Below are 15,143 nucleotides of genomic sequence, written 5' to 3' on the forward strand. Positions count from 1 at the left end.
TGCCCAGGCGTTGTAGGGAGGTCATACAGGCACGTGGAGGCCACACACACTACTGAGACTCATTTTGACTTGTTTTAAGGACATTACATCAACGTTGGATCAGCCTGTAGTGTGGTATTCAACTTAATTTTGAGTGTGACTCCAAATCCAGACCTCCATGGGTTGATACATTTGATTTCCATTGATCATTTTTGTGTGATTTTGTTGTCAGCACATTCAACTATGTAAAGAAAAAAGCATTTAATAAGAATATTTCATTCATTCAGATCTAGGATGTGTTATTTTAGTGTTCCCTTTATTTTTTGGAGCACTGTATATATTTTTATCCAGAGCGACTGACAGTAGTGAGTGGATACAATTTTGTACTTAATCATCATTGTCCTGATAATATCCTGCTAATGTCATGATAATTTAATGATAAAGTCTTGATAATGTCCTACTAATGTCTTGATAATATCCTGCTAATGTCATGATCATTTCCTGATAATGATTGCCTGAGTGTAAATGTGGCAGTGATAATGTCCTTAACGGTCATCAAAATTGTTAAAAGATTTTAAAAACAATTCTGATAAACGCAATAGTTGGACAATGGATGAAGATACTTCAAACTTTTAGAATGTTTTAAATCCATCAGAAATTGAACGAATTATAGCACATAAAACATTTTGCTGGCACAGACAAATAATTAATGGAGTTCAGGAATTATGATGAAAAGTTAGGTATTCAATGTATTGTCAAATTTTATTTATTATTAATGCACTCATATATAAATGTTCTAATGGTATCAGGTATTTGTTACAATATGTTGTGTTAGAATATAGAACAGTATATGTGCCTAGTTAGCATAAATACAATGGGTTCATTTGAATATATTAATAAAGTAACATAAACGGGTGGAACAGGGCTTCAACCACCAACACTTGCTCTGTCTAGGACTACCTGCACTGTCTAGACTGCCTCATTAAACAGTTCAATGGGATTGAAAATGTAAATCGGTATAATCCCCATAATCGGCACAAAAGTTATTATTTTTTCATGAAAGGGCCATAAACAATAACTAGTAATGTTGCACACTCAAAGAAAGGTTGCTTTCTCACCTTCCTGGTAAAATGTTTTATAAATTGCTGAGGTGTAGTCACTTTTAAGGACATAAGTTCAAGTACACAGTACAAATATGATGTACAGTATGATGTATTTCCTATTCAACAAAACTATGAATAAGGCTTGAATTTACTTATAAACTTTCTAAATATAGCATAATCAAATTATAAAATGATTATCTACAAGATTTCACCTTCCTTATAATTGTAAAATACATATTTGTATTAGAGCATATTTTCTAAATGTTTCTCTTGATCAAAACATCAGCCCCCGTTGATGTGAAAGTCTCACAGAGCTCTAGCTTGGCTTCCTTAACTTGTTAGGAACTGTCCTTTCATCTCATATTAGCTTAGATGTAAGGTCCTCTATTTAGGGGACTTGCGTGGTTCTGGTACCGGTTCCGACCTGCGTGGTTCTGGTACCGGTTCGTTTATAGATTGAAATGTTTTGCATTGAGCGATAGCCCTGGTTCCCATGGACGCAGTGTTATTTCTGAGACTGTGTGACATAAGATGTGAAATCTGAAACCACTTGAAGCTGGGATGTCCCGCCTACCATTTCATTCACTTTTCCGACTGTCCATCAACTCCTGGCTGAACTCTACATCGCAGCCACTGACATAGATTTATAGCGATTTATCTCAAATAATTCAGATTTGAAATAAAATAGACTTTCTGTTTGTCATAGACGACAAGACTAAAAGCTCTGACGAAGAGACCAATTAACACTTTGTGAGAAAACAGAAATCCACTTTGAATAAAGATTAAATAAAAAACACGTACATTCTGAAAGATGTAGCCTACAACACAATACTTGTGATCATTTTAAGGAGAACAAAAATAACTTAGCCTACATTTGAACACCAACACAGAAGCTTCAGGCATCTTCGCAATTAAGTAGCCTAGTTTTGTTGTTGGCTACTTGAAGAGAACTAGGGCCCATCACTCACAGCCCACCTCTTCCAATGCATTGTGGAAAAGTGTTCATGTATTTCTACTAGATGAAGAGCTGGAAAGAGTATAACATCCTGGCATTTAAACCATACTCGATTTTCGAAATGTTGCATACTATTAAACATTCTATTTTCGCAGAATATGTCATGTGTAGTTGCGTTGTTTCCCACTATTCGTTGATTACGGTAGCGCATCCCCATATCTAATTGATCAGCTGTGGTCAAAGCCAAAATGAGTATGACATGCGGGAATTTAAAGTATACTCAATTTTAAAAACATGATTTATTTTCTCATCCCTAAACGGGACACTATTTAGGACAAGAGTATGGGTATTCATTGACCCTGAGAAACACCCACTCTTTGACTGGAAAGAGAAATAGTTCTACGCTGCAGGAGCTGTATTTACTACGCTGTCTTCCGGGACAATGTGGACCAACCAGAGTTCCAATGCCACAATTGTTTACTTGCAGAGGACTATAGAGAAGAAGTGGCTACTCTTAGCAAACATATTAAGAATTTACACAATCTATTGGGGAAAGCACTCCCGCCTACCTTCTCCTTGTCTACTCCCCAGACTGGACACCATTACGATGTGCTGAGAGTATCACCACCATGTCAACTCTCTTTGACTGAATGGCCAATGCCTTCCAGGGACCCCTCCCAGAAGAAGTCTCCCACTTTAATAAAAAATGGAGCAGGACCATCACTTCTGATGGATTTAGGCTTGCTGAGAACAAGTTGTCATTTGCAACTGTGGCCTGGCCAAGATAAAGCAAAGCAGCTCGACACATACAACAACACAGAGTAACACGTGGAATAAACAAACATACAATCAATAATAGAGTAGAAAAAGTTTATAAACAGCATGTGCAAATGAGGTAAGATAAGGGAGGTAAGGCAATAAATAGACCATGGTGGCAAAGGAATTACAATATAGCAATTCAACACTGGAATGGTAGGATGTGCAGAAGATGAATGTGTAAGAAGAGATACTGGGGTGCAAAGGAGCCAGATAAATAAATAAATACAGTATGGGGATGAGGTAGATTGGATGGGCTATTTACAGATGAGCTATGTACAGGTGCAGTGATCTATGAGCTGCGCTGACAGCTGGTGCTTAAAGCTAGTGAGGGAGGTAAGAGTCCCCAGCTTCAGAGATTTTTGCAGTTCGTTCCAGGCATTGACAGCAGAGAACTGTAAGGAGAGGCGGCCAAAGGAGGAATTGGCTTTGGGGGTGACCAGTGAGATATACCTGCTGGAGCACGAGCTATGGGTGGGTGCTGCTATATTGACAAGTGAGCTGAGATAAGGCAGGGCTTTACCTAGCAGACACTTGTAGATGACCTGGAGTCAGTGGTTTTGGCAACGAGTATGAAGCGAGGGCCAGCCAACGAGAGCATACAGGTCGCAGTGTTGGGTAGTATATGGGGCTTTGGTGACAAAACGGATGGCACTGTAATAGACCGCATCCAAATTGTTGAGTAGAGTGTTGGAGGCTATTTTGTAATGACTTCGCCGAAGTCAAGGATTGGTAGGATGGTCAGTTTTACGAGGGTATGTTTGGCAGTAGAGTTTACAGTCTAACCAGACACCTAGGTATTTGTAGTTGTCCACATATTCAGTCAGAACCGTCCAGAGTAGTGATGCTGGATGGGCGGGCAGGTGCAGGCAGCGATGGATTGAAGAGCATGCATTTAGTTTTACATGCATTTAAGAGCAGTTGGAGGCCACGGCAGGAGAGTTGTATGGCTTTGAAGCTCATCTGGAGGTTAGTTAACACAGTGTCCAAAGAAGGGCCAGCGGTATACAGATTGTGTCGTCTGCATAGAGGTGGATCAAAGAATCACCAGCAGCAAGAGCGACATCATTGATGTATACAGAGAAGAGAGTCGGCCCGAGAATTGAACACTGTGGCACCCCCATAGAGACTGCCAGAGGTCCAGACAACAGGCCCTCCAATTTGACATACTGAACTCTATCAGAGAAGTAGTTGGTGTACCAGGCAAGGAAATCATTTGAGAAACCAAGGCTGTTGAGTCTGCCAATCAGAATGTTGTGATTGACAGAGTCGAAAGCCTTAGCCAGGTCGATGAATACGTTTGCACAGTAATATATCTTATTGATGGTGGTTATGATTTCATTTAGGACCTTGACCGTGGCTGAGGTGCACCCATGACCAGCTCTGAAACCAGATTCCGTAGCGGAGAAGGTACGGTGTGATTCGAAATGGTTGGTAATCCATTTGTTTACATGGCTTTCAAAGACCTTAGAAAGGAAGTGTAGAATAGATATAGGTCTGTAGCAGTTTGTGTCTCCCCCTTTGAAGAGGGCAGCTTTCCAATCTTTGGGAATCTCAGACGATTCGAAAGAGAGGTTGAACAGGCTAGTAATAGGGGTTGCAACAATTTCTGCAGATCATTTTAGAAAGAGAGGGTCTAGATTGTCTAGCACGGCTGATTTGTAGAGGTTCAGATTTTGCAGCTCTTTCAGAATATCAGCTATCTGGATTTTGGTGAAGGAGAAGTGGGGGAGGCTTGGGTGAGTTGCTGTGGGGAGCACAGGGCTGTTGACCGGGGTAGGTTAGCCAGGTAGAAAGCATGGCCAGCCGTAGAAAATTTTTGTGGATTTATCGGTGGTAACAGTGTTTCCTAGCCTCAGTGTAGTGGGCAGTTGGGAGGAGGTGCTCTTATTCTCCATGGACTTTACAGTGTCCCAGAACGTTTTAGAGTTTGTGCTACAGGATGCAAATTTCTGCATGAAAAAGCTAGCCTTAGCTTTCCTGTGTATATTTTTTCCTAACTTCCCTGAAAAGTTGCATATCACGGGGGCTGTTCGATGCTAATGCAGATACGCCACAGGATGTTTTTGTGCTGGTCAAGGGCAGTGAATGATTTAGTGAATGATACTGTCATCATCCCTACTGCCGAACCGTGGAAGCGCACCACCTGTCGTAGAGCTAATGGAGGGAAGCAGCCTGTGGTGAGTGGGGCTTCTTTGGCATTGGGAAGGCTGAACCAAATCCAGTTGTTGAACAGCTTTGCCCTCCTTGCTTTGGATGTTCAAGCTATCCTGACTCCTTCCCAGGGGGATTCTGCATTGGATTCTTCCATGGACTCGGATCACCAGACCTTGAGGGTGTCTGACTCCTCAGTCAGCCACAATGGGGTTTTTCTACGTTGTAATCGGCAGCTCTATGGTGAGAAACATCGTGGTTCCTTAGGCAAAAACGTTTTGTTATCCTGGGGCTCGGGTACAGGACATTACTAGGCTGCTTCCTACCATTTTACGACAGAACATAGGGGCTGTCGCTGTCATAATCCATGTGGGATTTAATTACATTAGGATGGCTAGCTTGGAATGTCTGAAACTGGATTCTATAGAACTGATTGGAACTCTGAAAGACTCCAATAAACATCCAATTATCTGAGTCATGGCAGCAAAAGATTCAGCAGGTTGCTGGCACTGCAATACTGGCTACGAGTCTACTGTAGCTCTGTTGACACCTTTTGGAAACAGAATATGTTTTACAGAGAGGATGGGGTCCATCCAAATGATCTTGGTGTCTGCACCCTGTCCTCACATTTCAAGGTTGTGCTGAGACATTGATTTATCAACACCAAGTCCCGCTTAGGTAATCCCAATCATAAATTATCATCATACTGCTGATCCTTCTGACTTAGATAACTACCGTCCAATTAACAAATGATCTCAATTGCAAACTGCGCCGTGCTAACAGTCTTTTCTCTCCTGCGCCTGACTTCTCTGCCACCAGTACGCACTCATTACAGCTGCCTTATTTATAGACCTTTCCAAGGCCTTCGATGCCATTGACCCTGACATTCAAAAGTTGACTGATATAGGCCTGGATTAGGCTTCTTGCAAGTGGTTTGAAAATGATCTGTCAGATAGGACTCAATTGCCTGGATATTACAAAAAGTGTACCGCAGGGGTCGGTACTGGGACCTGCTCTCTTTAAAACTTATATATTGGTATATTTGCTAAAACTTGTAATATTAATCTGTATGCAAATGACACTGTTATGTATATCATTGCCCCAACTGTTGACCAGGCTATGTTAGAGCTGCAATCTGACCTTATTACCTTACAGAAAGCTCTGGTTGGTTTAATACTTGTTGGTAGATGAGAAGCAGGTACAGGGAGTGAACATTTAATAGCAACTGACATGGAACAGGACAGGATAGCGTCTGGACATGAACACACAACTACATTAATGCTGACACAGGGAACAAACGAGGGAGCAGACAGTTATAGACGGGGCAATCAACAAAGGGAAGGAGTCCAGGTGAGTCCAATGAGCGCTACAGCGCTTAATGATGGTGACAGGTGTGCGTAATGAAGGGCAGCCTGGCACCCTCAAGCGCCAGAGAGGGAGAGCGGGAGCAGGCGTGACACTTGTACATAATGCAGGCAAGACTAAATACACGTCCTTTTGAGAACTATGGCGAATGTTTCAGATGGACTACATATTTATTAATTGGATGGTTCTCCCATTGATCAGGTTCCCGACCACAAATATGTAGGTATTTGGATTGACAAGACCTAATGCTTAAAAATCATACAGATAAGCTAGTTAAAAAGCTAAGATTTGAAGTGTGCTTCTTTTTTTAGAAATAGATCTTGCCTCTCCCTAAATAGCAGGAAGCAGATCGTACAGTCAAACTTCCTGTCAGTTCTTGTCTATGGTGATTCCATTTAACAGATTGCTGCAGCCTCTACTCTTAAACCTTTGGATGCCGTCTACAATAACACTCTTCGCTTTATCACTGGTGACAGTTTTAATACACATCACTGCATCCTGTATCAAAAGGTTGGCTGGTCCTCATTATAAATTCATGTAGGTCACTTCATTACTCCCTCTTTATTCACAAAGCTCTACTGCACAAGCTTCCAACATACCTCACTTTGTTGTTGAAGTATGAATACATTACAAAACATGTTTGCAGGGTTGGTTAACTATTGAGGTTCCTCGGGTCTGCACCGAATTGGGTAGATCCGTTTTTTGTTTTAACGTGCCCAACTGCTGGAAAAATATGCAGATCTCATTGAAATTGGATGTTCTGGTGCCGCTCAGACAGTTTAGAGTATTGATAGAAGATCTGGAAGCTGAGAGATGTAGATGATATCTATGGTTGTATTTTGTATTTTAACTGTCGCTTGTATTCTGTAGAATGTGTCAAATGTAGGGCACCCTGTTGAAATAAAGTAAAATAAAATAAAGAAATTCGGACACGGCCTATGTATTCCATTGAGCCCATTTCAGCCATTACCGGGTTGTGTTTGACAGGTCATTACAAAAATGTCCGCGGTTAGAACGTTAATGGGAAAAAACGACAGACGCAAGAGTATGAAAGAGTCGCAGGAGTAAAATGAAAGCAATCAATCCAGCAAGACGTGACAAGTGGATTTTGCATAATTCAAACGCAGGAAATAGATGGCTGAAAAAGACAGTTCCTCAGGTGGGTGGGACATTCACGTTGCTAATGTCATCCCTACTCCCTCCGTAGTCAAGATGATGATGTGTCATTCTCGCTCCATGATATCTCCCCTGCCCACAGAGAGCAGTTAGTTAGTCGGTGAGTCACGGGACGGGAGGGGACGGGCTGTAAAACTTCTGCATTAAAAAGCCATCTGGAAAGGAAGCCATGACGCAGGAAGGAATTGATCCCTAGCCAAACGGACACTGGAATATATTCCAAACACATTCATAATAGGGAAGGATAATTGGGAGGATTTGTCATGATGTCATTGTAGCTGTCCCATGATGACATATATTATTATTTTTTTTTAAATTATTATTATTAATACATTACATCATTATGTGTTAAACATATGGATATACTTTGCTCTACTCTTCTAAAGCCCTAGTGTGTTGACTTGAAGTGCTGTATGAGTGCCTCAGCTCTATTAGTGTACTACTATAATTTGATATTCAGCTCTATTAGTGTACTACTATAATTTGATATTCAGCTCTATTAGTGTACTACTATCATTTGATATTCAGCTCTATTAGTGTACTACTATCATTTGATATTCAGCTCTATTAGTGTACTACTATCATTTGATATTCAGCTCTATTAGTGTACTACTATCATTTGATATTCAGCTCTATTAGTGTACTACTATCATTTGATATTCAGCTCTATTAGTGCAATACTATCATTTGATATTCAGCTCTATTAGTGCAATACTATCATTTGATATTCAGCTCTATTAGTGTACTACTATCATTTGATATTCAGCTCTATTAGTGCAATACTATCATTTGATATTCAGCTCTATTAGTGCAATACTATCATTTGATATTCAGCTCTATTAGTGTACTACTATCATTTGATATTCAGCTCTATTAGTGCAATACTATCATTTGATATTCAGCTCTATTAGTGCAATACTATCATTTGATATTCAGCTCTATTAGTGCAATACTATCATTTGAGATCACAGATACATAAACAATATTGATTGTATAATTTCTCCTATACTGTAGGGGATGTATCGTTATGTTATGTAGATCATACACAGTAGAGGGCACAGAATGAGTCACATGCAGGCTGTGTCACTGTGCTGTATGCTCTCTCCCCATGAAAAATACCTTTGCAGTTCAGCTACTCAAGGACAGAGGTGGCTTAGATATCTCACTCCCTTTACAATGGAATGTAAGTTTAGAACTATTTTGTTTAATTTGTTATGCCATGACTGTTCTTATATGTTATATATGGTGGGAATGTGCTTATATCTATGTCATACATGGTGGGACTGTGCTTATGTCTATGTTAGCGCCTTCAGAAAGTATTGATACCCATGCACTGCACAACACGTCACTTCCTGTTGAACACGGAACGCTCTGTTCCGTATTAGGTCTATCTCTGATCAGCTACCCAGGAAAGGGATGAAAATAGCCCATATGAATATATGTAACCTTAGAAATAAGGTTAATGAAATCGATAACTTGCTAACATCAGATAACATTAATATATTAGCTATTCCTGAGACTCACTTAGATAATTAATTAGATAATACAGCAGTAGCAAAACAAGAATATCGCTGTATGTATTCAGAGCCATATGCTTCTAATGCGTAGAGAAGATCTCATGTAAAGTGTTTTTTAAGTGTTGTGGTTCCAGCTTCACTTGGCACATCTAAAGCCCTTTCTTTTCATCAAGCTGTCCACTCAAGAGGAAGCTTCTCACTGTAACGAGTGCCTTTAGTCTGGTTCAGGTTATTAATCAACCTACCAGGGTGTTTACAAACACTACAGGAACAAGATCATCCACATTTTTACTAATACTTTAGAGCTTTGTTCCAAAGCTGTAGTCATACCCATTGGATGCAGTGATCACAATAGTGGTTATATCTAAGAAAGCCAAAGTTCCAAAAGCTGGGCATAAAATAGTGTACAGTGTAAGAGATCACACAAAAGATTTTACTGAGACTTTTATGTGGATGATGTTAAAAATATTTGTTGGTCTGATGTGATTAATCAGGAGCATCCAGACCCTGCACTTGATGAATTTATGAAATTGCTTCTTCAAATTATTGATAAACATGCACATTTTAAGAAACTGACTTTCAGAACTGTTAAGGCTCCATGGATTGATGATGAATTGAAAATCTGTATAGTTGAAAGGAGTGGCTAATAAGACTGGCTGACTTACTGCAACTTGAGAAATTAAGACTAAACTCAACAAAAAGAAGAAGAAACTGTATTATGAAGCAAAGATAAATTACATAAAAAAATCTTTAATTTAAACTACGGGCAGGAAGACATTCAACTCCACCTTTCATTGGATCACATGGCTTATTCATCACAATAGCATTTGATGTTGCCAATTTTTTTTATGATTATTTCATTGGCAAATTGGGCAAACTTAGGCAGGAAATGCCAACAACAACATCGTACTCATGCATAAAAAAATGAATAATGAATGAAAAGCATTGCAAGTTAGAATTTTGTAGTTAGTGGGGAGAGGTGGAAAAATGATTTGTCATCAATCAATAATGACAAACCTCCTGGCATTGAAAATTTGAAAAGATGAAAAGATGAAAAGATGAAAAGCTATTGAGGATGGTAGCTGACTCTAGCTACTCCTATCGGTCATTTCTTTCATCTAAGCCTAGAGGAACGGTTTTGTCCGCAGGCCTGGAGGGAAGCAAAAGTCATTTCGCTACCCAAGAGTGGTAAAGCCGCCTTTACTGTTTCTAACAGCAGACCTACCAGCTTGTGTTTCATTATTAAAGAGGATAGAGATTTGAGTCACTATGTTGGCAGCAGCCACTCAATGTCAGTGATGGCTGTTTAACAGTCTGATGGCCTTGAGATAGAAGCTGTTTTTCAGTCTCTCGGTCCCAGATTTGATGCACCTGTACTGACCTCGACTTCTGGATGATAGCGGGGTGAACCGGCAGTGGCACGGGTGGTTGTTGTACTTGTACTTTTTGGCCTTCATGTGACATCGGATGGTGTAGGTGTCCTGGAGGGCAAGTAGTTTGCCCCCGGTGATGCGTTGTGCAGACCGCACTATCCTCTGGAGAGCCTTACGGTTGTGGGCGGAGCAGTTGTTGTAACAGGCGGTGATACAGCCCGACAGGATGCTCTCGATTGTGCATCTGTAAAAGTTTGTGAGTGTTTTCGGTGACAGGCCAAATTTCTTCAGCCTCCTGAGGTTGAAGAGGCACTGTTGCGCCTCTTCACCACTTTGTCGCTGTCTGTGTGGGTGGACCATTTCAGATAATTCATGATGTGTACGCCGAGCAACATAAAACTTTACACCTTCCCCACTACTGTCCCATCGATGTGGATAGGGGGGTGCTCCCTCTGCAGTTTCCTGAAGTCCACGATCATCTCCTTTGTTTTGTTGACTTTGAGTGTGAGGTTATTTTCCTGACACCACACTCCGAGGGCCCTCACCTCATCCTTGTAGGCCGTCTCGTTGTTGTTGGTATTCCAGCCTACTACTGTAGTGATGTCTGCAAACTTGTTGATTGAGTTGGAGGCATGCATGGCTATGCAGTCATGGGTGAACAGGGAGTACAGGAGAGGACTGAGAACACACCCTTGTGGGGACCCAGTGTTGAGGATCAGCAGGTTGGAGATGTTGTCTCCTACCCTCACCACCTGGGGGTGGCCTGTCAGAAAGTCCAGGACCCAGTTGCACAGGGCGGGGTCGAGACCCAGGGGCTCAAGCTTAATAATGAGTTTGGAGGGTTAAATGCTGAGCTGTAATCAATGAACAGCAATAGGTATTCCTCTTGTCCAGATGGGTTAGGGCAGTGTGCAGTGTGGACCTATTGGGGTGGTAAGCAAATTGGAGTGGGTCTAGGGTATCAGATAGGGTGGAGGTGATATTTTTATTTATTTTTTTACCCATTTTTTGTGGTTTCCAATTGGTAGTAGTTACAGTCTTCTTGTCTCATCGCTGCAACTCCCGTACGGACTCGAGAAAGGCGAAGGCCAAGCGCCATGCGTCCCCCGAAAACATGACCCAACCAAGCCGCAATGCTTCTTGACACATCCAACCCGGAAGCCGCACCAATGTGTCGGAGGAAACACAGTACACTGGCCCGCCACAGGAGTCGATAGTGCGTGATGATACAAAGATATCCCTGCCGGCCAAACCCTCCCTTACCAGGAACGACGCTGGGTCAATTGTGCGCAGCCCCAAAGGCCTCCAGGTCGGGGCCGGCTGCGACAGAGCCTGGGCTCGAACCCAGAATCTCTGGTGGCACGGCTGCGATGCAGTGCCTTAGATCACTGTGCCACCCGGGAGGCTCAGGTGGAGGTTTTATGATCCTTGTCTCTCTAGCACTTCATGATGACGGAAGTGAGTGCTACAGGGCGATAGTCATCTAGCTCAGTTAACTTAGCTTCCTTGGGAACAGGAACAATAGTGGCCCTCTTAAAGCATGTGAGAACAGCAGACTGGGATAGGGATTGAATGAATATGTCCGTAAACACACCAGCCAGCTGGTCTGCGCATGCTCTGAGGACGTGGCTAGGGTTGCCGTCCCGGCCGGCAGCCTTCCTCGGTTTAACACGTTTAAATGTTTTACTCACGTTGGCCGCGGTGAAGGAGAGCCAGCAGGTTTTGGTAGCGGGGCGTGTCAGTGGCACTGTATTGTCCTCGAGCGAGCAAATAAGTAGCTTAATTTGTCTGGGAGCAAGACATCGGTGTCCGCAACGGGGCTGGTTTTCTTTTTGTAATCCGTGATTGACACTGCCACATACGGGAGGGAGCATGGAGTCATAGTCAGATTTGCTAAGGAGGGCGAGCTTTGTATGCATCGTGGAAGTAGCAATGATCCAGAACATTGCGAGCCCGGGTCGCGCATTCGATATGCTGATAAAATTTAGGGAGCATTGTTTTCAGATTAGCTTTGTTAAAATCCCCAGCTACAATAAATGCAGCCTCAGGATATATGGTTTCCAGTTTACATAGAGTCCAATGAAGTTCTTTCAGGGCGGTTGAGGTGTCTGCTTGGGGGGGGGGGGGGTATTCACGATTGTGATTATAATCGAAGAGAATTCTCGTGGTAGATAATGCGGTAGGCATTTTATTGTAAGGAATTCTAGTTTAGGTGAACAAAATGACTTGAGTTCCTGTATGTTGTTATGATCACACCATGACTCGTTAATCATAAGGCATACACCCCGGCCCTTCTTCTTACCAGAGAGATGTTTGTTTCTGTCGGCGCGATGCGTAAAGAAACAGGGTGGCTGTACCGACTCGGATAACTGGTGAAGTGGCGTGACATAGAGACTGTTGTCCTGGCAGATTCTCACATCTCAGCCCAGGAACTGAACAGAACTGTAGTTCTGTCAGAGTGGTCATTGAGTTCGTAGTCACCTCCCTGACCAAGGTCCTTCTTGCCCGGTTTGGTCGGAAAGCCAGCTCTAAGCAGAGTCTGGGGATATTTTTCACTGTGCTCTTGGAAACTTTCAACACTCTAGAAATGGTTTTATACCCTTCCCCAGATATATGCCTCATCACAATTCCTTCTTTGGACTTCATGGTATAGTTTTCGTTCTGAAATGCACTGTCAACTGTGGGACCTTATATAATTGGCCAATCAAGTTGTAATGACGTCTCAGGGATGATCAAAGGAAATTGGATGCACCTGAGCTCAATATGCTGTGTCATAGCAAAGGGGTGTAAATGAGATATTTCTGCATTTTAATTTCACTAAATTTCCAAACAAAATCTAAAAACATGTTTTCTCTTCATCATTATGGGTTATTGTGTGTAGATGGGTGAGATTTTTTTATATTCATTTTTAATTCAACAGAATGTTGAATAAGTCAAGTGTTATGAATACTTTCTGAAGACACTGAATGTGTGAATGATGTGCAACTCACCTTCTGCCAGACGTAGGCCTCGCGCAGGGTGATGATCTCATGTTCGCGGTGATCCCCCTGCACGGCACACACCACACAGATGACCTTCTCGTCAGCCTTGCAATAGAGAGTGCCCTCCTGGCCATGCTCCTTACAGCGCAGCCTCTCCACTGTCACTGTGTCCCTCTTACTAACCCCCTCTAGAGCCGCCACTGCCTCTTTATCATCAACCTTCCACTGGTCTCTCTCTCCTCCACACACACCGTTCTCTTGTATCCCAGCCCCACCGCATGCCCCATTTTCCACCACCCCTGGCTCTGCCGCAGGCCTCATTCCCTGTACCCTTTCCTCCCCTGCCCCCTCCCTTGTGTATCTGTCCCTGCCCAGCCGTTGGGACTGGGGCTGCAACACTTCCTGGCCGTAGGGCATCAGCTTGTGTCGTGTGCTGCAGGCGTGTTTCTCGGCATGGGCAGGGCAGAAGGCGAAGCTGCAGGTGTGGCACACCTGGGTCGCCGGCTGGGCCTCATCAGGCTCACACGCATCACATGACCCATCCATCTGCGGTAGCTCGTCCTCATCAGGTCCTCCACTTCCTCTCCAGGGTTCCCTTTCGTCTGTCATTGTAGTGGGTCTGAGTAGGGTGAGTAGGGGGGTAAGTGAAGGACACCCTGTGGGAGAGATGAGTAGTAGAGGACAGGGTATATAAATAGGTATAAACAAGGTGTAGGGACTACTGTCAGAGGGAAAACAAAAACATCCCTTTCAAAGGTACTGTACCTGCCAAAGTTTACTGCTTTTGTCTGCAAACACACCCCTCTTTGTCATTATCTTTCTCTCCAAGCTCCTCCTCTTCCTGTCCAGTATCAGGGCCAGACCATTTAACGCTTCAATAATTTTGTTTTTCTCTTTTCTCCCTCCCCCTTTAATTTATTTCACTCTACGGGAGAGCATTTTAAGAATGGAGGCTACCCACGCTGCCTGCCTGACACACACAGCAGGGCCTGAGCTGCATACAAAAGTATGTTTTGTGCTCTCTCTCTCTTTTCCTTTCTCACTCCGTGGGGGCCTACCTCTCCTGAGCACAGCTCCGCTATTCTCTCTCCTTTCTGACACAAACAACCACCAACTGGGCCTCACTTCACATAAAACTCCCCCTACTCTTCAATTCTCTTCTCCACTCTGCTATCTCCGTTTCTCTGACTCTTTCACACACCGACACACACTCTCCCCCCCCCCCCCCCCCCCCTATGGGCCTACCCGTGTGAAGCTTGGTTCCCAATGTGTACTCACTGGTATATCTGTGAGGCAGGCTCTGCAGTTTTGTTCGCTTTCTGTCACTCTTTGTTTCTCTCTCTGCTGCAGAGAGCACAGCCAGTGATGACGTTAGCTAGCTAGCACTTCCTTAGCACAGCTGCCCTGCTCTCTGTGCTTTAACCTGCTCCTTTCACTTCACAGTTGACGCTCAGGCCCTGGCTGTATTCACTTCCTTGTTTTCCTCAGCTGCTGGGTATTTTTTTCTCTCTTTCTCTCTTTACTTCCTGGTTCTCTAGTGGCAGCAGGAGAGAGAGACACACAGAGGTGGGAGAGAGAAACTGGCTTGACAACCACAACAAAGGCAGAGAGAGCAGCCTGCTAGCAAACACAGACAATGCAGCAGGATTAGTAGGCTTGAGAGGGAGAGGAAACAAACTCTTCCACTGTTCTCCTCTTTAGAGAGAGCTAAGAGGCTATTGAGC

The 15,143-nt window shown here is 43.1% G+C and overlaps 1 protein-coding gene across 7 annotated transcripts in view; it reads right to left on the reverse strand.

The window, feature by feature from the left end:
* LOC109867527 (tripartite motif-containing protein 44) overlaps positions 1-14,899 on the reverse strand; it is a 72,801-nt gene extending 57,902 nt beyond the window's left edge. For 4 of the 7 annotated variants that reach the window (XM_020456725.2, XM_031801692.1, XM_031801691.1 and 1 more), the window contains exons 1-2: positions 14,698-14,899; positions 13,429-14,075 (exon numbers count right to left, since the gene is read on the reverse strand). In XM_020456725.2, the coding sequence (XP_020312314.1) occupies positions 13,429-14,028 (600 nt within the window). In that variant the 5' untranslated portion in view covers positions 14,029-14,075; positions 14,698-14,899. Of the gene's footprint in view, positions 1-13,428; positions 14,076-14,184; positions 14,628-14,664 lie in introns of those variants that run through there. The other 3 variants (XM_020456724.2, XM_020456722.2, XM_020456723.2) reach the window with 3 other exon arrangements.
* Between the last annotated feature and the right edge of the window lie 244 nt (positions 14,900-15,143).

The sequence above is a fragment of the Oncorhynchus kisutch genome, linkage group LG22 (genome assembly GCF_002021735.2).
Source record: "Oncorhynchus kisutch isolate 150728-3 linkage group LG22, Okis_V2, whole genome shotgun sequence".
NCBI classification, from domain to species: domain Eukaryota; kingdom Metazoa; phylum Chordata; class Actinopteri; order Salmoniformes; family Salmonidae; genus Oncorhynchus; species Oncorhynchus kisutch.